Source organism: Ranitomeya variabilis, chromosome 8 (assembly GCF_051348905.1).
Source record: "Ranitomeya variabilis isolate aRanVar5 chromosome 8, aRanVar5.hap1, whole genome shotgun sequence".
Lineage (NCBI taxonomy): Eukaryota > Metazoa > Chordata > Amphibia > Anura > Dendrobatidae > Ranitomeya > Ranitomeya variabilis.
Window position 1 is genome coordinate 142,647,483 of NC_135239.1, and position 26,162 is coordinate 142,673,644.

General features: G+C 45.1%; 2 protein-coding genes across 2 annotated transcripts in view; both read left to right on the forward strand.

The window, feature by feature from the left end:
- The window catches only part of CHADL (chondroadherin like), a 303,864-nt gene that overhangs the window by 266,754 nt on the left and 10,948 nt on the right, over positions 1 to 26,162 (forward strand). Inside the window, exon 4 of the mRNA XM_077277509.1 lies at positions 8,162 to 8,328. Within this exon, the coding sequence (XP_077133624.1) occupies positions 8,162 to 8,328 (167 nt within the window). The remainder of the gene's footprint in view (positions 1 to 8,161; positions 8,329 to 26,162) is intronic.
- Positions 3,111 to 4,710, forward strand: LOC143788160 (uncharacterized). Its single transcript, XM_077277586.1, has 3 exons — positions 3,111 to 3,417; positions 3,499 to 3,655; positions 3,777 to 4,710. Exons 1-3 carry the CDS (start codon positions 3,303 to 3,305, stop codon positions 4,708 to 4,710), a joined length of 1,206 nt encoding a protein of 401 aa, XP_077133701.1. The 5' UTR covers positions 3,111 to 3,302.

The following is a 26,162-nucleotide window of genomic DNA, read 5'->3' on the forward strand; positions in this document are numbered from 1 at the left end:
CACCGCCGCTCCCAGCACAGCCGCCGCCGCTCCCAGCACAGAGACCCCACGCTGCAGCGCTATGATAAGGTAATGGGGGATACTCACTTTCCTGTGAGACGCCCCCTCGTCATCAGGATCACTCCCCCTCCCCACCCACCATATACACCCGGCGTACAAGACGATTCCCGGCGTACAAGACGACCCCCGACTTTTAAGAAGATTTTCAGGGGTTAAAAAGTCGTCTTGTACGCCGGAAAATACGGTAATATTAAAAAAAACAAAAAAATAAATAGCCTTTCTATGGCCCACTGAATGAGAGAGAGGTGGCACACCCAGGAGTCAAGACTGGCGCACAAGCTGAAAGGGCAATATTACTCTCCCACTGTTTTTTTATGTTTTTTTTTTTTTTCAGGGAGACTTTAGAAACCAAATAATAAGAAAAAAAATAAATAAATAAATAGGCTTTCTATAGCCCACTGAATAAGAGATAGCACACACAGCAGTGGCACACAAGCCCTGACTGAGGCCAATATTTTTCTACCACTGATTGATGTAGTGTTTTTGTGTTGAGGTAGAATTTAGAACACAAATCACGGAAAAAATAAATAGGCTTTCTATGGCCCACTCAGTGAGAGATGGCACACACAGGGATGGCACTGTAGCAGAAATGCCAATCTTAATCTCCCACAAAAAAAAAACAAAAAAAAAAAACAGGGACTGTCCTACAATTACTATCTCCCTCCCTATCCTAAGTCATATTGCACGACTCGTTAAAGGGTTGATTGTGACTTGTAGGATCGCTACTTCCAATAGGTGGCGCTATAGAGTTAAGTCCTCTTTTTCTCAGAAGAGGCAATTTGCATATTTAAATTCCCAGAGGAGCATTGCACGGCGAATAAGCCTCCTTACCTTGACAAGCCAGAGATGGTATGTCACTCTCCATAAGGAGAAACGTTACCCCTAAGGCCTCTTTCACACTTCAGTCTTTCGGCGTCAGTCAAAAACCGCCATTTTCGTAAAATGGCGGATCCGTTTTTTTTTGGGGGCGGATCCGCTATTTTTCCATTGACTTGCATTACAGACGGATTGTGGCGGATGGTCGTCCGTTCCATCCGCCTTGCGACGGATCCGTCGATATTTGGCGGACGTTGTCTAGACATTGACGGACTTTGTAACGTTTTTTGTCGCCGGCAAAAAGGCGGAACGCGGCGGATCCGTCGCGTCCGCCTTTTTTTTAAATGGGTGCCTATGGGCGACGGATCCGTCGCGATCCGTTTTTTGGCGGATCCGTCGCCTCAATCCGCTTTTTTTGATTGAGCATGCTCCAAAAAGTTGCAACTTTGCCCAGACAACCCAAAAACTATATAAAGAGGACAGGTCATTCCCAAATGTACCAGCCAGCAAGAGAGACCCTTCCATGCCCGAGAGACCCAGCCAGACCCAGCCAGCAAGACCTCTGCCAGCAAGACTTTGCCAGCCAGGCACTGCCATCCAGCCAGAGAGGCCCTGCAAGCCAGAGACACTCTGCCAGCAAGACTTTGCCAGCCAGGCACTGCCATCCAGCCAGAGAGGCCCTGCAAGCCAGAGACACTCTGCCAGCAAGACTTTGCCAGCCAGGCACTGCCATCCAGCCAGAGAGGCCTTGCAAGCCAGAGACACTCTGCCAGCAAGACTTTGCCAGCCAGGCACTGCCATCCAGCCAGAGAGGCCCTGCAAGCCAGACCCTGCCTGAGACAGCCATGTGAGTACTGCCATCCAGCATGCATGCATGCGTGCGTGCGTGCTTGTGTGCGTGCGTGTTTGTGTGCGTGCTTGTGTGCGTGCATGCTTGTGTGCGTGCGTGCTTGTGTGCGTGCGTGCGTGCGTGCTTGCATGCTTGTGTGCGTGCGTGCGTGCTTGCATGCTTGTGTGCGTGCGTGCTTGTGTGCGTGCTTGTGTGCGTGCATGCTTGTGTGCGTGCTTGTGTGCGTGCGCCTGCCTGCCCTGTTTATATGTTTTTCATACTATTAGCTGTTATTTTTTATAGCTGTGGTGTAAAATGAGTTTTGTGTGTGTGTATAAATGATGTGTGATGTGTTCTGCATTTTTGTTGTTATCCCAAATGTTATAGTATTTCAAATAAAGAGCAGTGTAGCTCCTACTGTACCATTAAAAAAAAAAAAAATTTTTTTAAAAATAGTAATAAAAATTACACAAAACTGTCAGTAGTCTCATTGCAAGATAAATGTAATATTGGGTAAACATGCAGTAAAGGTTATATATATAAATGTGTAATGCAAATCTTGTGTATAGAATATGTTATCCGGTTTTAGAAAATACAAACTGTAGGGTAATCATAATTACCAATTTTTGGAATTGGTATTTTAAGTTCGAATGAGGAACATTTTTGATAAGGTTTGATAGGTGGCTTTTACCAACATGCGCATTGCGCATATCAATTTCAGTTTTGGTGTTGCTTTAAAGGGTTCTTGGGGGGTTTTTTTGGTGGGGAAACAGGGCTAGAGGGTTTGGCAGCTTGTGCATCAAGCATATCTACCATATAAAGTATGACGGTTAGAAAAAAAATTTCATTTTGTGTGGGATGAAATGTAAAAGTTTTTAAAAAAGATGTAACTGTTAAATCCTACAGCTGCATCTATCCTTGTGTATAGTAGCTTAGAACTGTCTGTATACTTACAGATACTTGGGACCAAGAGGTACGCAAAGACCATAATGTCTTCTTCTGAGAGCCCCCCAGCACATCAGCAGCAAACTGAGGTATTGTATTTTTTTTTTTTTGTTCTGTAAAATTTTTTGGTGATACAACTATGGTCATTGTTTTTAACCCTTTATGTGTTCTGTATTCACAGGAATATGAAGCAGAGGGGCTTACAGAAGGAGACGGACAGGGTGGAGAAAGACAAGGAGCGGGAGCGCATAGTGTAAGTTTTGAACAGACCGATCCTCACATACAATGCACTACACCCAACACAAACATTCATGACAGCACACACAATACATATGCCTCAATCTAAGAACATTATTAATTTTTTTTTTTTTAATTTTTTTTATTAGTCCTCACAATCCGGGGCTCGACATAGAGTTCCTCAAAGCACCTCCCATAGTCGTCGGAATGATAATCGCGGCGGTCGCCGAAGAGTAAGTTCCTTTTTGTTTTGTTGTGTAGTAAAATGTAAAATTCATGTGTTGTAATCTTTCCCTTTTTATTGTTATATTTTTCGTAGGCTTCACAGCGTGCTCCCGAACAAGATGATGAAGAGGAGGGCATCGATGTGAACACCCTCATCGAAGCAGTACAAAGTAGGGAGCCGCTGTGGAACATGTCGGACCGCCGCCATGCTGACCAGTTAATCACCCGACGGCTATGGGAGGAAGTGTGCAGTGCTGTTATGGATAACTGGGAGGAACTCGATGCTGGGGCCCAGGATCTAGCGCGTAAGTATTCACACTTCATAACCTTATTTTAGCATGATTTAATGTGGTGTATAGTAACCAATTTTTGCTATCTCTTTCCAGGTAACAGGATTATCGTGCGGTGGCGGTCAATCAGGGATCGCTTCAAGAGGGAGTTTAATAAGGAGATGCAGGCCCCGAGTGGATCTAGAGGACGCAGGAGCAGATACAAACATGCCAGAGCCCTGTCGTTCCTACGGTCGACGCTGCTGAGCAGAAGGTAAATATTCAACACCACATATTTTCAGTCAAACTGAAAAAATGTGTAACCTTCAATTTTTTTGCAGTAAGGGCAATTGTAATATAAAGATACTAATATTTTTTTTCTTCTTCTTTAACAGCACTTTCTGCAGCACTCGGGAGCCTGCATCAGAGTTGCAGCCCTCTGGAGCGATCCCTCGAGAGTCCGCCACCGGGGACCACGTCGACCCCTCTGTTTCTGCACCTACCCTTTTGTTTGATCCCTCAGCCTCATCCACCAGCGCTGGAGCAGCAGGGCGGACTTCGTCACTTGAAGCTGCAGGTGATGAGTTAGAGTTCCCTTTACCCCACCCCTCTGCCACTGCCGCAACTTCTAGACCAACTTTGTGGTCAGGACGGCAGCGCCAGAGAGGTCAGGAAAGGAGCTATGCGCCTGACTTTTTGCATCTGAATGCATCCTTTCACAGTGCCATCAAGCTTTTGAGTGAGCAAACGTCTGCTGGGTACAATATGCTTAACAAAAGCATACTTGAACTCAGCAGTCGTCTTGATAGGATGCAATCAGATGCAAACCAGTCACCAAGGCACTGTTTTTTTCAGGCGGTCCTCAGGCACATGGAAAATCTAACTCCTGACCTGCAGATGCATGTGATGCAAGGCTGCCACACTGCTCTAGCGCAGGCGATATCCCATGCCCCTCCACCTACCCTTCATGTGTCAACACCTTTCCCCTCTCAATCCACCGTCTATCCTCCCATCCGTCCTCCTCCTGTACGTCCTCCTCCCGTCCATTCTACTCCTTCGTCATTTGTTCCTTCCCCCCTTAGTCTTTCCCAGTTTTTAACGTCCCCCTTCCATTCTTCCCCTTTAACTTCTCCGTTATCAATCCCAGCAACACCTTCATACCTCACACACACCACATCTGCACCTCAAGTCTCTACACAACCTCATGTTTTCACCACCCATTCCACTTCTGTTCCTCCCCGTGATGTCCTGTCCCCCACTCTCGACGTGGTCCGCCCGCCTGTCAGCCCCTCCGCTACTATCTCCACCCAAAACTATGAGAATCTGTAAAAGTGAAAAAATAAACAGTTGTTTGGTTTAAAAAAATTTTTATTGTCTTTCTTTTTTTTTTTCTTTTAATTTATTAAGTCACCAAGGTTATGGCAATAGTAACATTAACAGTGTTTAAAGGGTACCGTTGCAAAACATACAATGCTGCATTAAAGTAAAAAGATTTTGTATGCAAACAAAAATTGGTATTTTTACAAGTATAAAAATAAATAAATTTTTTACACCATTTCATACTGCCAGTCAACTGATCCTGCAGGAGACATGAAGTAGTCTGCAAAACTGTCCCGCATTCTGCAGACTGCAACTGGACTGCGAAAAGTGGGGTTTTGGTAATCCCGTAAGGTGCTTTCTGAAACATTATCCTCCAGGGAAACTTGTTCTTTTGATAGAACAAAATTATGCAGGACAACGCACGCTTTGACCACATCATCGACAGTTTCAGTCTGCAGTTTAATGGCAGTTAGTAGCACTCTCCATTTGGCAGTTAGGATGCCAAAGGCACATTCCACTACTCTGCGTGCTCTGGTTAAACGGTAATTGAAAATTTTCTTCCTCTGGGTCAGTCCACTACTTCCAAAGGGTTTAAGCAAATGTGGGGAAAGCTGGAAGGCATCATCTCCAACACAAACAAATGGTAACGGTGGACCGGTGGTTCCAGGGAGAGGTCTAGGGGGCGGAAAATCAAATGTCTCTCCATATAAACGGCGCCCCATTGGTGAATTTTTAAAGATTTGTGAATCATTTGCACGTCCATACGCACCTATATCCACAGCGATGAACTTGCATTGTGCGTCAGCTATGGCCATCAACACAATAGAGAAATACTTCTTATAGTTATAAAACTGTGACCCAGAGCCTGAAGGTTTGACGATCCTTATGTGCTTTCCATCAACTGCTCCAACACAATTTGGAAACTGGCAAATCTGATGAAAAATTTGGGCGATCTCCAGCCACCTCTCCTGTGATGGCTCTGGGATGTATTCCACTTGTAGGCACTCCCACAATGCCCGGCAGGTATCTCTGATGATCCCCGAGATGGTGGATATCCCAAGTCGAAATTGAAAATGGAGGGATGAGAAGGACTCTCCAGTTGCAAGGAATCTGTTAACAAAAAGAAAAGACAATACTTTATAAAAAAAATACAAAAAAAACCAACACAGTTATAAGTCTGATGAATGAGAATCATTTAATAAAAAAATGACTTACCGAATAGTCACCATGAGACGCTCTGCTGGTGATATTGAGAATCGCATCTGGGTGTCTCGTCTCCGTATACAGTCTTCCACATAGCCCAATAAAAATGCAAAATTTTCAGCTCTCATCCTCACATAATTGAAGAACTTTTGAGGGTTTTCCCTTAGTTCCATGTAAAGCGTGGAATAAACACCACGGGTCATACGTTGTGCTGTGATGGGATGGATCCACAGCCTTCTCTTACGCCGCTGCCGTAGGATTCGCAGTCTTCGTTCCTCCCTCTCTCGAACGCTGACTGCCAACTGATTTGCCTCAAAAGTAAAATCTGCATAGATCTTTGCAATGTTTGCCAGGACTCCTTCCATTTCTGCCACTTTCTCTACAACCTTTCAAAGATGTGGTGTAAATACACGCTATATATAGTTTTCCAGAAGTTTCCAGTAGCCAATCACATTGAAATCCTCCCCTTTTAAAAAACGGATCCGTCAAAAAACGGTTGCAACGGATGTAAAAACGTTCGCAACGGTTCTAACGGATCCGTTTTTTTAACGGATTAGGGCAGCTGATCCGTTAAAAAAACGGATCCGTTAGAACCGTTTTTGCATGAAATTTGACGGATCCGTCGATCCGCCACGATGTCGGACCCAACTGACGCCACACAACTGAAGTGTGAAAGAAGCCTTAGACCCCACTCCAGAGCCTCTCACCTAGCCAAATCAGTTCTCATGCTTCGCACTGACGAGGGCCAACAGCCCGAAACACCGTGTCTGCGAATTGAGATACTGATTTGGCTTTAATCCTAAGTCATATTGCACGACTCGTTAAAGGGTTGATTGTGACTTGTAGGATCGCTACTTCCAATAGGTGGCGCTATAGAGTTAAGTCCTCTTTTTCTCAGAAGAGGCAATTTGCATATCTCCCTGCAGTAATCTAAGCCAGGTATGGCAGGCAGCAATAGGAGTGGACTGATGCACAAATTAAATAAAAAGTGTGGACAAACAAAAAAGATAGCTGTGCAGAAAGGAACAAGAGGATATGTGCTTTGAAAAAAGCAGTTGGTTTCCACAGTGGCGTACACACAGCAATACAGCTATCACGGAGCCTTCTAGGGCAGCCCAATGAGCTACAGCGCTGAGGAAAAAAAAAAAAAAATAGCTTCCACTGTTCCTGCACACCGAAGGTGGTGTTGGACAGTGGAAATCGCTACAGCACAAGCGGTTTGGTGGTTAGTGGACCCTGCCTAACGCTCTCCCTGCTTCTGACGAAGCGGCAGCAACCTCTCCCTAAGCTCAGATCAGCAGCAGTAAGATGGCGGTCGGCGGGAACGCCCCTTTATAGCCCCTGTGACGCCGCAGACAGCAAGCCAATCACTGCAATGCCCTTCTCTAAGATGGTGGGGTCCAGGATCTATGTCATCACGCTGCCCACACTCTGCGTTCACCTTCATTGGCTGAGAAATGGCGCTTTTCGCGTCATTGAAACGCGACTTTGGCGCGAAAGTCGCGTACCGCATGGCCGACAAGCCCAGGGGTCGGATCGGGTTTCATGAGACGCCGACTTAGCCAAAAGTCGGCGACTTTTGAAAATGATCGACCCGTTTCGCTCAACCCTAGCCTCCATGCCACGTCACATTGATGCAGTAATTGATGCCAAAGGAGCCCCAACCAAGTATGGAGTGTATTTACTGAGCATACATTTCCATAGGCCAACATTACTGATTTTAAAATCATTTTTTCAAGCTGGTGTTATAAAGTATTCTAATTTACTGAGAAACTGACTTTTGGGTTTTCATTGGTTATAAGCCATAATCATCAACATTAACAGAAATAGACACTCGAATTACATCGCTCTGTTTGTAATGACTCTATGTAATATATGAGTTTCACTATTTGTATTGAAGAACTGAAATAAATTAACTTTTTGAAGATATTCTAATTTTTTGAGATGCACCTGTAGGTGTGTTACCATTAGTTGTAAGTGTGTCAACATTGCTAATCAGATGATTATTGCAAAGAGGCGTCTACAGAATAGAAAATGTCAGACTATGTTGATGATTAATGGCCAATAAAAACTGCATTTTTTCGGGACATTTTCTAAATACCATGAGATTGGAAATAATGTCATTGAGTCATGTTCGGACACAACCCACAATACTAGGATTGTACAATATATGTATTATTTTATTAGCACGATAAAATAAATTAATCATAATGATAATTAAATTATTGAATCTACCAATTCTGCTTTGTCTGTTTAGCTTTCCAATGGTGCATTTGTAGGGCTTGGCAAAAATATGAAGAGTCTTTTTCTTGAGAACAACAACCTGCACAATCTTCCTAACATGAAAAACTTCAAAGACCTTGAAGTAATTAACTTGGCTAATAATCCATTTAACTGTGACTGTCGACTACTTCACCTCCACAGGTAAGTTCCTATGCCTGTACCTGGCACAACCACTTCTGAACACCGTCTGTACCTTCCAATCATATCTGCAACACTTTCCCCATAAACATAACAAGTCACATCACACCTGCCAAAAAAGATATCATGAATTTACCACGCACCTGTATAAACTATGTACATTTCTAGTCGCTTTTATAGTGAGTTTAGCCTCATTCAGATGACTGTTTTTTCACATAAGTGGAAAAAAATCGTCAGTGTTTTGGATCATTTCAATTTTGTGATGCGGTGACCCATGGTACAGCCAGGGGGCGCTGTATGTGCTCCTCAGGATACGCATGGAGCAAAAGACACCAAGGATTGAGGGCACTGGTTCAATTAGGGTTTCCCTTACCTTTTACAGCAGTTCCTGCACTTCCTCCTCCTCCTCACCCTCCATCTCAGAAACATCAACATTAGTCGCAAGCTGGAAGCACTGCAGCACTGCCTCGGCCATGTGGCAACAAGTTATGCTGAAGCTAATATGTTTAGATGACAAAAAGCACACTACATGGAGTTGAAAGGTCTAACAGACCAGACTGACCTGTGGCTCTCATCCCTGAACCTACAACCAGGCATGATCATGTGTTACAATGGCCATAGTCTGGTGGCAGCTCTGAAGCTAGACAACCCCGCACATATATCATGCCTGGCCCACGTGCTCAACTTGGTGGTTCAGCGGTTTCTCAGAACCTACTCAGATCTGCCTTAGAACTTTTGAAAGAAGGCCGTGTGCCCATTTCTACAAGTCAGCTACACTGCTGCAGCAGCGTTTGCAACTTCAAGCTCACCAACTAGTGTGCAATGTCACCTATAACGCCGGTGGGTTCATGCTTTGCTTATTCAGCGTTACTCTGAATGTCTCTGCTTTAAGCCTTTGCTCCTCTCCCCCTAACTTGCGGGGATACTGTAGTCTGTTATCTAGCAACTTATATAGCCAATTACCATGGTAACACTCAATATCCCAGCAATCTGTACCATTAGTAAAAAAAGACCTAAGAGACCTATCATCAGATACATTATAACAACAACACAAAAAAAGGATGATACATGGTCAAACAAAGTATTATACCAAAATATATACTTTATTGATAACAATAAAATCAAGTGTAGGGAAGGAGATGAAAATGGCTACACAAAGGAGACGCTGTAAGAACTAGCTGGGGGCACGTACACAGGAGTATCAGTCCTCAAAGACTACAGTACATAGCCTAATCATATACTCATAGCATGTGCTGGCACAATACATAAAAAATCAACAAAATGTGAAAAATAATATATAAAAAACAAACAAACCCAAAATAAATAGAAATGTGGATGAATTAATCCATCACAGGTGGAGCACCAAGCTGAGGGCAGCAACCTAAGAAAGTGTCCAAGAACCATAAAAATATGGCCACCAAGGAACTAGCGATATGCTGCATCATAGTATAAAACTTACGGTTTCCACATTTACCGAGATGTTAGTAAATCAGCTGCCACAGCAAAGTACCCACCGCAATGAGGACTGAATATCCTGGGGACGCGCCTCCGCCCCAACGCGCGTTTCGGTGGTCACACCTTCGTCAGGGGGCATTAGACATGTGTGCACACAGAGTTTAAGAAAAACCGACACCGGAAATTAAAGTGAACGAAAACCGGAAGTGGTCACGCAGCGCCATGGAAACCATAGCGCCGGCATGATCCGAGGAAAGCCGAAGGACGCCGAAGATCACAGGGGCCCCATGTGACCAAGGGCGTCCAACCACCACCCCGGAGACGCACAGGCGCAAAGGAGTCCGACGGCACATACACCACCACCATAGCCGGACAGCATATACAGAAATAACGTAAGACAACCCATCTACAGACAGTTAAAAACAAAAGTATATTTACCCAAAACAATAACACATATATATAGCAATACTATTATAAAGTCAAAATAGGCTTTCCCTAAAAAGAACTACGCAGGGCATATAAGAGGTTGATACAATCCCAAACACTGTAAAGTAACACACTGGCGCTATGATCTTTCAGCTGCAAGCACCTTGGCACGTAGTGTGCAACCCTGCCAACCAATATTGAAATTAGAATACAATCAACAAACAGGTGCTGCGCTAGCAGGAGGAACTGTGACTAGGAATACATCTCAGTCACCTACCTCACTGTTATGAACTGATGTGTCCACTTGGGACAATGGGCTGCTGCAGACCGTCCTCTGCTATCTTGGAAAATCTGTGATTAGAACAGTGCAGCCACGCAAGCGATGCACTACCATCCGGGGAGCGTCCTCCCGTAGTGCTGAAAACCCCACCAGTCTCGCCGCTGTAGTATCCGGCAGGCAGCTGCGGCCGATAGCGCTAATTCTTGAATAGCGTTGATCTAATAAAGCGGGAAGCTTGACTCGAAGATTTGAGATGGGTCATATATGCAAACATCACGGGGTCAGAATATACTAGGAAAACAACAAAAAAAGTTAAAAACGTATTAAAAACAGTACAGCGACCCCAAAGTGGCTCAAAACCACAGCCAAGGCCAATGACCACAAATTAGAGGAAAGGGGCATAACTGATGTTATCATTAAGTCCAGCAGGTTGGACCGTGTTTAGAGTCTACCCTCGTATCTTAAAGATACTGGAGAGTTTCTGAGACGTATGGATGGGGTACACCTCGAGGAAGATGAACTATTAGTGACGGCTGATGTCGAATCACTTTACACCAGCATTCGACATCAGGATGGTCTTCGGGCTATTGAGTTTTTTTTGATACATCCAACTTTTCGATGGAAATTAAAAACTTGATTTATAAATTGTTAGAATTCTCTTTAACACATAACTTTTTTGTTTTTAAGGGGTCCTTCTTCCTGCAGCTCCAGGGAACAGCTATGGGGGCTCCTTTTGCCCCTGCGTATGCTAACCTGTTCCTGGGGCTGTGGGAGAGGGACCTCTCCCTGCCGGATCACCCTGAGTCAATGTGCCGCGTCCTCCTGTGGACGCGGTACATTAATGACATCTTGATGATCTGGCGGGGGTCTACTGCCAGTCTACGGGACTTCATGACATCCCTTAACCCCTTAGTGACAGAGCCAATTTGGTACTTAATGATCGAGCCAATTTTTACAATTCTGACCACTGTCACTTTAAGAGGTTATAACTCTATAACGCTTTATCGGATCTCGCTGATTCTGAGACTGTTTTTTCGTGACATATTGTACTTCAAGATAGTGGTAACATTTCTTCGATATTACTTGCGATTATTTATGAAAAAAATGGAAATATGGCAAAAAAATTTAAAATTTTGCAATTTTCAAACTTTGTATTTTTATGCCCTTAAATCAGAGAGATATGTCACAAAAAATAGTTAATAAATAACATTTCCCACATGTCTACTTTACATCAGCACAATTTTGGAAATAAAATTTTTTTTTGTTAGGGAGTTATAAGGGTTAAAAGTTGACCAGCAATTTCTCATTATTACAACACCATCTTTTTTTTAGGGACCACATCACCTTTGAAGTCAATTTGAGGGGTCTATATGATAGAAAATAACCAAGTGTGACACCATTCTAAAAACTGCTCCCCTCAAGCTGCTCAAAACCACATTCAAGAAGTTTATTAACCCTTTACGTGCTTCACATGAACTGAAACAATGTGGAAGAAAAAAATGAACATTTAACTTTTTTTTGCAAACATTTTACTTCAGAACCATTTTTTTAAATTTTCACAAGTGTAAAAACAGAAATTTAACCACAAATTTTGTTATGCAATTTCTCCTGAGTACGCCGATACCCCATATGTGGAAGTAAACCACTGTTTGGGCGCACCGCAGAGCTTGGAAGTGAAGGAGCACCATTTGACTTTTTCAATGCAGAATTGGCTGGAATTGAGATCGGACGCCATGTCACGTTTGGAGAGCCCCTGATGTGCCTAAACAGTGGAAACCCCCCACAAGTGACACCATTTTGGAAACTAGACCCCTTAATGAACTTATCTAGATGTGCGGTGAGCACTTTGAACCCCCAAGTGCTTCACAGAAGTTTATAACGTAGAGCCGTGAAAATAAAAAATCGCATTTGTTTACACAAAAATGATCTTTTCGCCCACAAATTCTTATTTTCACAAGGGTAACAGGAGAAATTAGACCACAAACGTTGTTGTGCAATTTCTCCTGGGTACGTCGATACCCCATATGTGGGGGTAAACCACTGTTTGGGCGCACCGCAGAGGTTGGAAGAGAAGGAGTGCCGTTTTACTTTTTCAATGTAGAATTGGCTGGAATTGAGATCTGACGTCATGTCGCATTTGGAGAGCCCCTGATGTGCCTAAACAGTGGAAACCCCCCACAAGTGATACCATTTTGGAAACTAGACCCCTTAAGGAACTTATCTAGATGTGTGGTGAGCACTTTGAACCCCAAAGTGCTTCACAGAAGTTTATAACGTAGAGCCGTGAAAATAAAAAATCGCATTTTTTCTACAAAAATGATATTTTTGCCCCCAAATTTTTATTTTCACAAGGGTAACAGGAGAAAATAGACCACAAAAGTTGTTGTGCAATTTCTCCTGAGTATGTCAATACCCCATATGTGGGGGTAAACCACTGTTTGGGCGCACCGCAGAGCTTGGAAGAGAAGGAGTGTCGTTTTACTTTTTCAATGTAGAATTGGCTGGAATTGAGATCGGACGCCATGTCACGTTTGGAGAGCCCCTGATGTGCCTAAACAGTGGAAACCCCCCACAAGTGACACCATTGTGGAAACTAGACCCCTTAAGGAACTTATCTAGATGTGTGGCGAGCATTTTAAACCCCCAGGTGCTTCACAAAAGTTTATAACGTAGAGCCGTGAAAATAAAAAAATCGCATTTTTTCTACAAAAATGATCTTTTTGCCTCCAAATTTTTATTTTACCAAGGGTAACAGGAGAAAATGGACCACAGAAGTTGTTGTACAATTTGTCCTGAGTACGCTGACACCCCATATGTGGGGGTAAACCACTGTTTGGGTGCATGGCTGAGCTCGGAAGCAAAGGAGCACCATTTGACTTTTCAATGCAAAATTGACTGGAATTGAGATCGGATGCCATGTCGCGTTTGGAGAGCCCCTGATGTGCCTAAACAGTAGAAACCCCCCACAAATGACCCCATTTTGGAAACTAGACCCCCCATGGAACTTATTTAGATGTGTGGTGAGAACTTTGAATGCCCAAGTGCTTCACAGAAGTTTATAATGCAGAGTCGTGAAAATAAAAAATATTTTTTTTTCCACAAAAAAGATTTTTTAGCCCCCAAGTTTTTATTTTCACAAGGGTAACAAGAGAAATTGGACCCCACAAGTTGTTGTCCAATTTGTCCTGAGTATGCTGGTACCCCATATGTGGGGGTCAACCACTGTTTGGGTGCATGGCTGAGCTCGGAAGGGAAGGAGCGCCGTTTTGGAATGCAGACTTTGATAGAATTGTCTGCGGGCGTTATGTTGCGTTTGCAGACCCCTAATGTACCTAAACAGTAGAAACCCCCCACAAGTGACCCCATTTTGGAAAATAGACCCCCCAAGGAACTTATCTAGACATGTGGTGAGAACTTTGAATGCCCATGTGCTTCACAGAAGTTTATAATGCAGAGTAGTGAAAATTAAAAATATATTTTTTTCCCACAAAAAAGATTTTTTAGCCCCCAAATTTTTATTTTCACAAGGGTAACAAGAGAAATTGGACCACAAACCTTGTTGTCCAATTTGTCCTGAGTACGCTGGTACCCCATATGTGGGGGTAAACCACTGTTTGGGCGCACAGCAGAGCTCGGAAGGGAAGGAGCGCCATTTTGGAATGCAGGCTTTGATAGAATGGTCTGCGGGCATTATGTTGCGTTTGCAGAGCCACTGATGTACCTAAACAGTAGAAACCCCCCACAAGTGAACTCATTTTGGAAACTAGACCCCCCAAGGAACTTATCTAGATATGTGGTGAGAACTTTGAATGCCCAAGTGCTTCACAGAAGTTTATAATGCAGAGTAGTGAAAATAGAAAATATTTTTTTTTCCACAAAAAAGATTTTTTAGCCCCCAAGTTTTTATTTTCACAAGGGTAACAAGAGAAATTGGATGCCAATATTTGTTCTCCAATTTGTCCTGAGTAAGCTGGTACCCCATATGTGGGGGTAAACCACTGTTTGGGCGCACAGCAGAGCTCGGAAGGGAAGGAGCGCCATTTTGGAATGCAGGCTTTGATAGAATGGTCTGCGGGCATTATGTTGCGTTTGCAGAGCTCCTGATGTACCTAAACAGTAGAAACCCCCCACAAGTGACCAAATTTTGGAAACTAGACCCCCTAAGGAACTTACCTAGATATGTGGTGAGAACTTTGAATGCTCAAGTGCTTCACAGAAGTTTATAATGCAGAGTAGTGAAAATAAAAAATATTTTTTTTTCCACAAAAAAGATTTTTAGCCCCCAAGTTTTTATTTTCACAAGGGTAACAGGAGAAATTGGACCCCATAAGTTGTTGTCCAATTTATCCCGAGTACGCTGATGCCCCATATGTGGGGGTAAACCACTGTTTGGGCGCACGGCAGAGCTCAGAAGGGAGGGAGCACCATTTGACTTTTTTAGCGCAAAATTGGCTGTCGTGTTTGGAGACCCCCTGATGTACCTAAACAGTGGAAACCCCCCAATTCTAACTCCAACCCTAACCCCAACACACCCCTAACCCTAATCTCAACCCGATCCATAATCCTAATCACAACCCTAACGATAATCACAACCCTAACCCCAAAACAGCCCTAATCTCAACCCTAACCATAACCCTAATCAAAACCTTAAATCCAACACACGCCTAATCCTAATCTCAACCCTAACCTCAAACCTAACCCTAATCCCAATACACCCCTAACCCTAATCCCAACCCTAACCCTAATACCAACCCTAATCCCAAACGTAACCCTAATCCCAACCCTAATCCCAAACGTAACCCTAATACCAACCCTAATCCAAACCCTAACCCTAATCCCAACTCTAACCCTAACTTTAGCCCCAACCCTAACCCTAACTTTAGCCCTAACCCTAACTTTAGCCCCAACTCTAACTCTAATTTTAGCCCCAACCCTAGCCCTAACCCTAAATTTAACCCTAACCCTAAATTTAGCCCCAACCCTAACCCTAAATTTAACCCTAACCCTAGCCCTAACTTTAGCCCCAACCCTAACCCTAGCCCTAAGGCTACTTTCACACTTGCGTCGTGTGGCATCCGTCGCAATCCATTGTTTTGGACAAAAAACGGATCCAGCAAATGTGCCCACAGGATGCCTTTTTTGCCCATAGACTTGTATTGCCGACGGATGGCCACACGTCGCGTCCATCGTGCACTGGATCCGTTGTGTTTTGGCGGACCGTCGTCACAAAAAAAGTTCAATGTAACCTTTTTTGTGTACGTCGCGTCCGCCATTTCCGTGCATGCGTGGCCGTAACTCTGCCCCCTCCTCCCCAGGACATAGACTGGGCAGCGGATGCGTTGAAAAACTGCATCCGCTGCCCACGTTGTGCACAATTTTCACAACGTGCGTCGGTACATCAGGCCGACGCATTGCGACCGCCCCGTACCGACGCAAGTGTGAAAGAAGCCTAAGGCTACTTTCACACTAGCGTCGTACTCGGCCCGTCGCAGTGTGTCGGGCCGACGTACCGACGCTAGCGTTGTAAGCGCCGCACAACGGGTGCAGTGGATGCTGTTTTTCAACGCATCCGCTGCCCCATTGTGAGGTGCGGGGAGGCGGGGGCGGCGTTCCGGCCGCGCATGCGCGGTCGGAAATGGCGGACACGTCGCACAAAAAAACGTTACATGTAGCGTTTTTTTGTGCCGACGGTCCGCCAAAGCACTACGCATCCGTCGCACGACGGATGCGACGTGTGGCAATCCGTCGCAATGTGTCGCTAATGCAAGTCAATGGAGAAAAAACGCATCCTGCAAGCACTTTTGCAGGATGCGTTTTTTCTCCAAAATGGCGCATTGCGACGGAAGCCAAAAAACGCTAGTGTGAAAGTAGCCTAACCCTAACCCTAACCCTAGCCCTAACCCTAAATTTAGCCCCAACCCTAACCCTAAATTTAGCCCCAACCCTAACCCTAATTTTAGCCCCAACTCGTCTCTCCAACCGGCCGGCAGATGGCAGCAGATGGCGGGCGCACTGCGCATGCGCCCGCCATTTTCTTTCCCGAGGAAGAAGCCGGCCGGCAGGAGGAGACGCAGGAGGACCCAGGGACACCGGTAAGTATGATAGGGTCCCCGAATCCCCCTATTTCTCTGTCCTCTGATGTGCGATCACATCAGAGGACAGAGAATTACAGATCGCTTTTTTTTTTTTTTTTTTTTTTTTGCGGTCGCCGGTAAACAGTTAATTACCGGCGATCGCAAAACAGGGGTCGGTAAAAACCGACCCCGATCATGTTCTTTGGGGTCTCGGCTACCCCCGGCAGCCGAGACCCCAAAGATCTTCCGGGGGCCGGGCGGCGGGCGCACTGCGCATGCGCCCGCCATTTTTTCCCCGGAAAAAGATGGCGGCGCCCATCGGGAGCCACAAGGAGCACCGGGGGAGATAGGTGAGTATTGGGGGGCTATCGGGGGCCATCGGGGACCCTATTTCTCTGTCCTCCAATGTGTGATCACATCGGAGGACAGAGAAATTAAATGGCAAATCGCGTTGTTTTTTTTTTTGTTGCGACCGCCGGTAAACGGTTAATTACCGGCGATCGCAACTCGGGGGTCGGTAAAAACCCCCCGAATCATGTTCTCTGGGGTCTTGGCTACCCTCGGCAACCGAGACCCCAGAGAAAATCCGACTCTGGGGGGCGCTATTCACTTTTTTAAGTTTTTTAATGTGGTTTAAGTACCCTTAGCGGCCACCGTTAAAAGGCGTATCGGCGGTTGTTAAGGGGTTAATAACAATACTAGTAACATTACGCTGACATATAAATTTGATGGTAGTACCATCGAATTTTTGGATGTCACTTTAAAACGTGATGTGCATGGTGGCCTGCAGACGGGTATTTACAGGAAGCCTACTTCCACCAGTCTTCTACTGTACGCCTCCTCCTCACACCCCGACCATGTTATTCAAGCGATTCCCACAGGTCAGTTCCTCCGGCTGCGTAGATTATGCTCTACAGAAGCAGATTTCCTGTATCAGGCTGATGACTTAAAGAATAGGCTACTAGCCCGCGGCCATAGTAATCGGAGTATTAAAAAAGCATTTAATAGAGCCAGATATACTCCAAGGGACTTGCTTCTGTATAAGAATAATGACAAACAAGAACGTGATATTGCAAAATAAATAAGGACACCGCGCTAACTAGATATGAACACAATAAAATAAAAGAAGAAGGTGAACATAGGACTGGAATAATAAATAGGAGTTGGCAAACGATGGGCGCAACCTGATTGGAAATAGTCGTGATCAATAGCAAAAATATCAACTTTTAGGAATATTGGTCAACCAGATAGGGAGGTGGCAGCTGCTGATGTCAATAAAACCATTAGAGTCTACCGCTTTACGATGGCATTTGGTTAGCACCAGGTTACCTTCAATAAAAATACTCAGATCTAAGAAATTGATTTCTGTTTTACTGGTGGTAGCCGTAAATTCCAGCCCGAAGTCATTGACATTAAGTGTGGCAATAAATGCATCCAAATCATGTTGGGGGCCATTCCAGATGAACAGCACCTCATCTATGAAACGTTTCCACATTACCAACCCAACGTTGGGGCTATTGGTGAGTTTAATGTGTAGCTCCTCCCATCTCGCTACACATAGATTCGCGTAACTGGGAGCGAAGCGGGTACCCATGGCCGTTCCCCATGTTTGAAGGTAGAACTGGCCGTCATAAATAAAATAGTTGTGTTCCAAAATAAACAAAATACTCTCAATGATAAATCTGATCTGGGTGTCCTTATACGTATCCAGTTTATTCAGGTAATATTCTGCCGCTTCGCATCCTTTTGAGTGACTAATCACTGTATAGAGTGATTTAATGTCAAGTGACCCTAAGATGAAACCACTCTCCCAACTTATCATTTCCAATAATTGGAGTACATGGCTGGTGTCTTTAAGGTAGGCCGGGACTGCTGGTGATCCTGCTCCGATCCAGCTTAACACAGCGCCAGCACCTCCACCGCAATTACATCATTACCAGTAAGTGTGCGGTCTGTTAATTTCATTCATTCATATATCCGCCACACATTCATATCCCCTCTGAGACTTCTGTCTTATTGACAGATTGCGGCAATAGGAGGCATTGTGCTGGTCTTGTGTACACTTATATATATGAGCATTCATTATTCTGTGTGACACTTTCATTGTGCTACTGTTGATATTTTTGCTATTGATCACGAATATTTCCAATCAGGTTGCGCCCATCGTTTGCCAACTCCTATTTATTATTCCAGTCCTATGTTCACCTTCTTCTTTTATTTTATTGTGTTCATATCTAGTTAGCGCGGTGTCCTTATTTATTTTGCATTCTCTTGTTACCCAATGACAGATTGAGCACAGTAGCTGTCTAGGCACCTGCAGCTCTCTAGTGTATTCCTCTGGGAGCGCCGGTGTGTTTTTCCTTTTAAGAATATGATATTGTCCGCTTTGTCACAAAATATCACTCCCAATTCCCAATGATGAAAAGGATCCTCCAGAGGTCCTGGCTAGTGTTGAGCATTCCGATACCGCAAGTATCGGGTATCGGCCGATACTTGCGGGTATCGGAATTCCGATACCGAGATCCGATACTTTTGTGGTATCGGGTATCGGTATCGAAACAACATTAATGTGTAAAATTAAGAATTAAAATAAAAAATATTGCTATACTCACCTCTCCGACGCAGCCTGGACCTCACCGAGGGAACCGGCAGCGTTCTTTGCTTAAAATGCGCGCTTTTACTTCCTTCCGTGACGTCACGGCTTCTGATTGGTCGCGTGCCGCCCATGTGGCCGCGACGCGACCAATCACAGCAAGCCGTGACGTAATTTTCAGGTCCTCAATGCCTAATTCTAGGCATTCAGGAATTTAAAATTACGTTCCGGCTTGTGATTGGTCGCGTCGCGGTCACATGGGCGACGCGACCAATCACAAGCCGTGACGTCACGGGAGGCAGGAGACGCGCGCAATCACAGCAAGCCGTGACGTAATTTCAGGTCCTCAATGCAGAAATAGGCATCAGGACCTGAAATTACGTCACGGCTTGCTGTGATTGGTCGCGTCGCGGTCACATGGGCGGCACGCAACCAATCACAAGCCGTGACGTAATTTTAAAAATGCGCGCGTCTCCTGCCTCCCGTGACGTGACGGCTTGTGATTGGTCGCGTCGCCCATGTGACCGCGACGCGACCAATCACAAGCCGGAACGTAATTTTAAATTCCTGAATGCCTAGAATTAGGCATTGAGGACCTGAAAATTACGTCACGGCTTGCTGTGATTGGTCGCGTCGCGGCCACATGGGCGGCACGCGACCAATCACAAGCCGTGACGTCACGGAAGGAAGTAAAAGCGCGCATTTTAAGCAAAGAACGCTGCCGGTTCCCTCGGTGAGGTCCAGGCTGCGTCGGAGAGGTGAGTATAGCAATATTTTTTATTTTAATTCTTTATTTTACACATTAATATGGTTCCCAGGGCCTGAAGGAGAGTTTCCTCTCCTTCACACCCTGGGAACCATCAGGGATACCGTCCGATACTTGAGTCCCATTGACTTGTATTGGTATCGGGTATCGGTATCGGATTAGATCCGAAACTTTGCCGGTATCGGCCGATACTTTCCGATACCGATACTTTCAAGTATCGGACGGTATCGCTCAACACTAGTCCTGGCATGTCTTAAAAGCAGATCCTGTTATTGCACGTTATCTGCCGGAGAGGGCTGGCGTTGCAGTCAGACGGTTCAAGAACCTTAGGGATTTGTTGGTCCATAGCCACTATACCGGTAAAAGGGTGGTGACATTTTTGGACTCTATGGCTGTCCGAGTGGGGTGTGTTCCCTGTGGCCGCTGTGTCGCATGCCCTAACATTGAGAGAGTGGGTGTCTTTTCCAATTTTGATGGATCACGTGAATTTAAAATTAGGAAGAGGATTACATGCTCTAGTAGGAACGTGATCTACATTGTAACATGTCTGTTGTGAACTCCGTTTTCAGGCTCCCTCTTGTGGTCACAGATGGTATTGTGTGACTTTGGTTTTTTGGCTCCCCCTGGTGGTTTGGTTTATTATCCTGCGGGTCTGGCTGGATCAGCTGCCTCGTTATTCACCAGGGAGGCTCCTATTTAGCTCTGCTTCACTTCCACTTGTTGCCGGCTGTCAATGTATTCAGTGCTATTCTGATTACTCCTGATTATCCCGTTTTCTGCCTCTTCAGGATAAGCTAAGTTCTGTTTGAATATTTTTTGCTCATCTGCCTGCAATATGATTTCTGTGTATGATGAGTCTAGTCCAGCTTGCTAATATGTGATTTCTTTTTGCTGGTAAGCTCTGGGGTACAGAGTTGCTTCCCCCACACCGTTAGTTGGTGCGGGGGCTCGAGCAATCTCTGCGTGGATATTTTGAATAGGGTTTTTTATTGACCGCACAGTTCCCTTCCTATTTTCTGCTATCTAGTATTAGCGGCCTCATTTGCTAAATCTGATTTCATCTCTGCGTTTGTGCTTTCCCCTTAACTCACCGTTAATATTTGTGGGGGGCTATTCTATATCTTTGGGGTCATTCCACTGAGGCAAGAGAGGACTTTCTTTTCCTCCAGGAATAGTCAGTTTCTCAGGCCGTGAAGAGACGTCTAGGATTTTTTAAGTAACGTTCCACAGCTGCCTATAGTTGTTTGCGGATAGGATCAGGTTGCGGTCAATCTAGTTACCACTTCCCCAGAGCTAGTAGTCTGTTCAGTTACTTAGCTAGTCCGACCTGCGATCCTTGCCACTAGGATCATAACACATGTCCATGTGAGAAAATGTATGTTGGAATGACCACCCGCCAACTTAAAACGCGCATACTGAGCATGTTTTGGGCATCGGCGCAGCGGCTACTGTAGATGACATCACCACTCTTAAAACACTGCCACGCCATTTTAAGAGGTTTCATGACTGTGATGCCAGCCTCCTCAGGGCAAGAGGTATAGATCTCTTGGATGTGGGGATTCGTGGAGGGGGTACGTTTCAGCGGTTGGCCCGTGTTGAGTCCAGGTGGATTTGGACTCTAAACACGGTCCAACCTGCTGGACTTAATGATAACATCAGTTATGCCCCTTTCCTCTAATTTGTGGTCATTGGCCTTGGCTGTGGTTTTGAGCCACTTTGGGGTCGCTGTACTGTTTTTAATACGTTTTTAACTTTTTTTGTTGTTTTCCTAGTATATTCTGACCCCGTGATGTTTGCATATATGACCCATCTCAAATCTTCGAGTCAAGCTTCCCGCTTTATTAGATCAACGCTATTCAAGAATTAAGATGTATCTATTGTAGGCATATTGTATTGTTTATACTGTGCACTATTTATTTGTAATGATTAGCGCCTTCGTGATTGTGGGGTGTCATGTAGACAGTGTATGCCCTCCTAGTTCTTGTGATTCCGCTTTTTAGTAGTTGTTGCTGTCATGACGATTGTATCAACCTCTTATATGCCCTGCGTAGTTCTTTTTAGGGAAAGCCTATTTTGACTTTATAATAGTATTGCTATATATATGCGTTATTGTTTTGGGTAAATATACTTTTGTTTTTAACTGTCTGTAGATGGGTTGTCTTACGTTATTTCTGTATATGCTATCCGGCTATGGTGGTGGTGTATGTGCCGTCGGACTCCTTTGCGCCTGTGCGTCTCCGGGGTGGTGGTTGGACGCCCTTGGTCACATGGGGCCCCTGTGATCTTCGGCGTCCTTCGGCTTTCCTCGGATCGTGCCGGCGCTATGGTTTCCATGGCGCTGCGTGACCACTTCCAGTTTTCGTTCACTTTAATTTCCGGTGTCGGTCTTTCTTAAACTCTGTGTGCACACATGTCTAATGCCCCCTGACGAAGGTGTGACCACCGAAAAGCGCGATGGGGCGGAGGCGCGTCCCCAGGATCTTCAGTCCTCATTGCGGTAGGTACTTTGCTGTGGCAGCTGATTTACTAACATCTCGGTAATTGTGGAAACCGTAAGTTTTATACTATGATGCAGCATATCGCTAGTTCCTTGGTGGCCATATTTTTATGGTTCTTGGACACTTTCTTAGGTTGCTGCCCTCAGCTTGGTGCTCCACCTGTGATGGATTAATTCATCCACATTTCTATTTATTTTGGGTTTGTTTGTTTTTTATATATTATTTTTCACATTTTGTTGATTTTTTATGTATTGTGCCAGCACATGCTATGAGTATATGATTAGGCTATGTACTGTAGTCTTTGAGGACTGTGTACGTGCCCCCAGCTAGTTCTTACAGCGTCTCCTTTGTGTAGCCATTTTCATCTCCTTCCCTACACTTGATTTTATTGTTATCAATAAAGTATATATTTTGGTATAATACTTTGTTTGACCATGTATCATCCTTTTTTTGTGTTGTTGTTATAATGTAGTCTGTTATCTGTATGAATGCAGCTCAGTTCCCTGTGCCGCTGTGTAGCTGTATATGTGCTGTGATGCCTTTGCTCTGCTGCATGACCACCCGCATGTGCAGTCCATGGCTGTAGCTGTGGAAGCTATCCGCGGGTTGCATAGGCCTCTGCAGCTGGTGCATGACTTTCCACGTGTGTTCAGGCTAGCAATCGCTGCCAGGTGCCCTAAGCCACAGTTTCTGTGTTGTAATGGTTTCTGTTTGTATTTAGGGTGCGCGCGGCCACATCTTCCTTGCTTTTATTAGGGTTTGTGTGTGCACCTGTGTTGCTTTCCTCAGCCTATCGCTGAGGGGCAGCTCTTATATAAACTCTCTCTTTCCTGTTGGGCGTTGTCAGAGCATTGCATTGTGTTTTTGAGTCTTGCCTTGTGTGTGAGGTATCCAGCTCCCATTCTGTCTGCAGTCTGTTCTTGGAGAGCCAATACCTATTTGTCCGCCTGTTCTGGGGGCAGAGTACCCAGATCCGCCTATCCTGGAGGCTGCATATCCAGTACCTGATCCTGTCTGAATTTTGTCCTCTGTGTTATGTTCCCGAAGTCCCTTTGTGTCTGACACCCCTCACCCAGTGACTATGAACTTCCTGGTCTCATCTTTTAAAGATGGAGTCCGGTGTTCTAGCTGAGCATTTACTACACTGTGCTCAGCCTGCTATGCATGCTAACTCCGCCCAGGTCCAGTCCGGCAGTGCTTGCACCATCTCGCTTGAGTTCCTTCCTAGGTCCGATGTCCGGAGCTTGACGGCCGTAGCTAGGGGCCTAATGACCACCGCTGCCTGGTCCTGTGCCATCCGTGTCCCAGCTGATGACCTGGGCTGCCACGTCAGTGTCCCAGATGTCTATCCGGTGTCCCTGATGTTCAGATATCCTGAGGTCCAGCCTGTGTCCAGATATCCAGCCTGTGTCAGTTGACCTGATGTCCAATCTGAGTCCGACGTCCTATGGTCCAGCCTGTGTCCTGATGTCCAGCCTGTGTCCTGTTATCCTGATGTCCAGCCTGTGTCCTGATGTCCAGCCTGATGTCCTGATGAACAGCCTGTTCCTGATGTCCAGCCTGATGTCCTGATGTCCAGCCTGTGTCCTGATGTCTAGCCTGTGTCCTGATGTCCAGCCCATGTCTGATGTCATGAGGTTAGCCTGTGTCCAGATGTCCAGCCTGTGTCCGATGATCTGATGTCCAATCTGAGTCTGATGTCCTGAGGTCTAGCCTGTGTCTGATGTACTGATGTTCAGCCTGTGTCCTGATGTCCAGCCTGTGTCCCGATATTCCACCGGTTCCCTGGGGTTCACCCTGTGATGACATCTATCCTGGTTCGAGTCTGTTCTCCTGCTGAGCCTGTGCTGTGCCTGAGGCCTGAGAAAGGCTGTCCTAGTAAGCTCATGCCAGATGACCCTGGACTGCATCAACCCATGATGACCCCAGCCATCGTCAGAAGTCTGTCCGAGGTCGGTGTCTGATGTTCTCTGGCTGAGCCTCTACGCCTGACGCCTGAGAGAGAGGTTGTCCTAGTATGCCCGTGCCAGATAACCCTGGACTGCATCAACCCGTGATATCCTCCTGCCTGTACCCTTCCTTGATGTGCGGAATTGGAATCCTGGCATCATTATGTTTTGTGTATGTACTGTGATTTCATTTAAGTAAACTTTTGTTTCTTCATACCTGAAGTTGTGCGGTGTAATCTAGTTCTGCATATTGCCATCTGCTCAGCTGCCACAGACCCTGCTCACTGCCCTTCCCTAGTCTGTAAAGAATTGTAGAAAGCATAAATGGCTTCTAACAAGATGAAAAAGCATAATAGCATGTATAGAAGCCAAAAAATGGAAAGAAGTGTGCAGGACACACCAGGTTAATACATTACCACAACAGAACGGTGTACGAGTCCCAATGGTAGAAAAAGACAACTTTATTGAAATTATAACAAATGAGACAGGTCAAACAATAGCAGTGAAGGGTTAAAACCGGCTCATGGGCCGTAACTGCAATAGGGGGAACAGAGCGGTGCCCGCAATACAGATGGTAAAAATACAGGTAAAACCCACATGTAGTCCATAAATCAACCTAATCACAAGCATTTAGTATAATCCAATAGAGGAGGTATAAGAGGGAAATATGGATGGGCCCACATGGGAGATGTAACATACCAATCAGATGTAAGTATCGCGTCGGCACCACGATGTCCCCCTCCTCCCGACGCGCGTTTCGGGTGTCCCTTCCTCAAGGGAGGCATACCCGTGAGGCAATCCCCCATCCATAAGTACAGGCGCACCCGGAAATCCATCACCTGAGGATCCGCCCACCACGCCGATGCACATGGGCCCATGTGATCAGACGCGGGGGGACGGCACAAAGGGACGGAGAAACCGGAACTATGCCTAATGCATCAGACCGGAAGTACGGAAACGGCCATCTTGGTGAAGGTAAAATGTGCCCATAGAGCAAAACGCTGAATAGACGTATATAACTATCATATATAGAAGAAAAAACGTACTCCATGGATAGGAAGCACAATGTGGTACATATATATATATAAAATATATAAAGGGAGAAAATAACCCAAATTGCGTACCCAAAGGAACATATTAACTAGTGTAATAATATAGGACATCACACACATATAACACACAAAAATAATATAATACACCAAAAGGCCATATATGGATATAAATCACAGCCAAAAACAAATTAAACATAAAAAATACATAATAAACATGCCCAAAACTTATACAAGATAGAAAATAAACATAACACCGATTGTTGAAGACAGAAATACTGCCAGATAGATGATGTTCACACTGTATTTTTCACATGGGGATAACATCACAAACATAGATCTGAAAAAATATATAAAAAAGAAGAGTTAAAACCAAATTAAAAACAAAAGCAGCACGACCAATTGCTCGGCTATGATACACCGCAGCCAACAGATCAGAGAAAAGGGGCAAAGGAAAGACCCTCATTGAGACCAAAGGGGGATACAGTGTTAAGTTTCCAGATCCACCTGGTCTCCAGTCTACCAAGTCTTTTAGTAAGACCACCACAGTGGTCAATTTTAAGGGCATCAATCCCTTTAACCTTCAAGGAGGTACTATCACAATTGTGAAACTCCTTAAAGTGGCGGGGTAAAGTCTTCAAGGTGGATGTATCCGTGTGGACCAGTGCCGCCTCGATACCCAGTACATGTTCTCTTATGCGGACTTTTAACTGGCGTGTTGTTAATCCCACGTATATCAGCCCACAC

Excerpts from the sequence above, each read along its gene's own strand:
- LOC143788160 (XM_077277586.1), top strand. The coding sequence starts at position 3,303 with ATGTCGGACCGCCGCCATGCTGACCAGTTAATCACCCGACGGCTATGG. Across the intron at positions 3,418-3,498 it reads TGGGGCCCAGGATCTAGCGC|GTAACAGGATTATCGTGCGG; the intron begins GTAAGTATTCAC and ends ATCTCTTTCCAG. Across the intron at positions 3,656-3,776 it reads TCGACGCTGCTGAGCAGAAG|CACTTTCTGCAGCACTCGGG; the intron begins GTAAATATTCAA and ends CTTCTTTAACAG.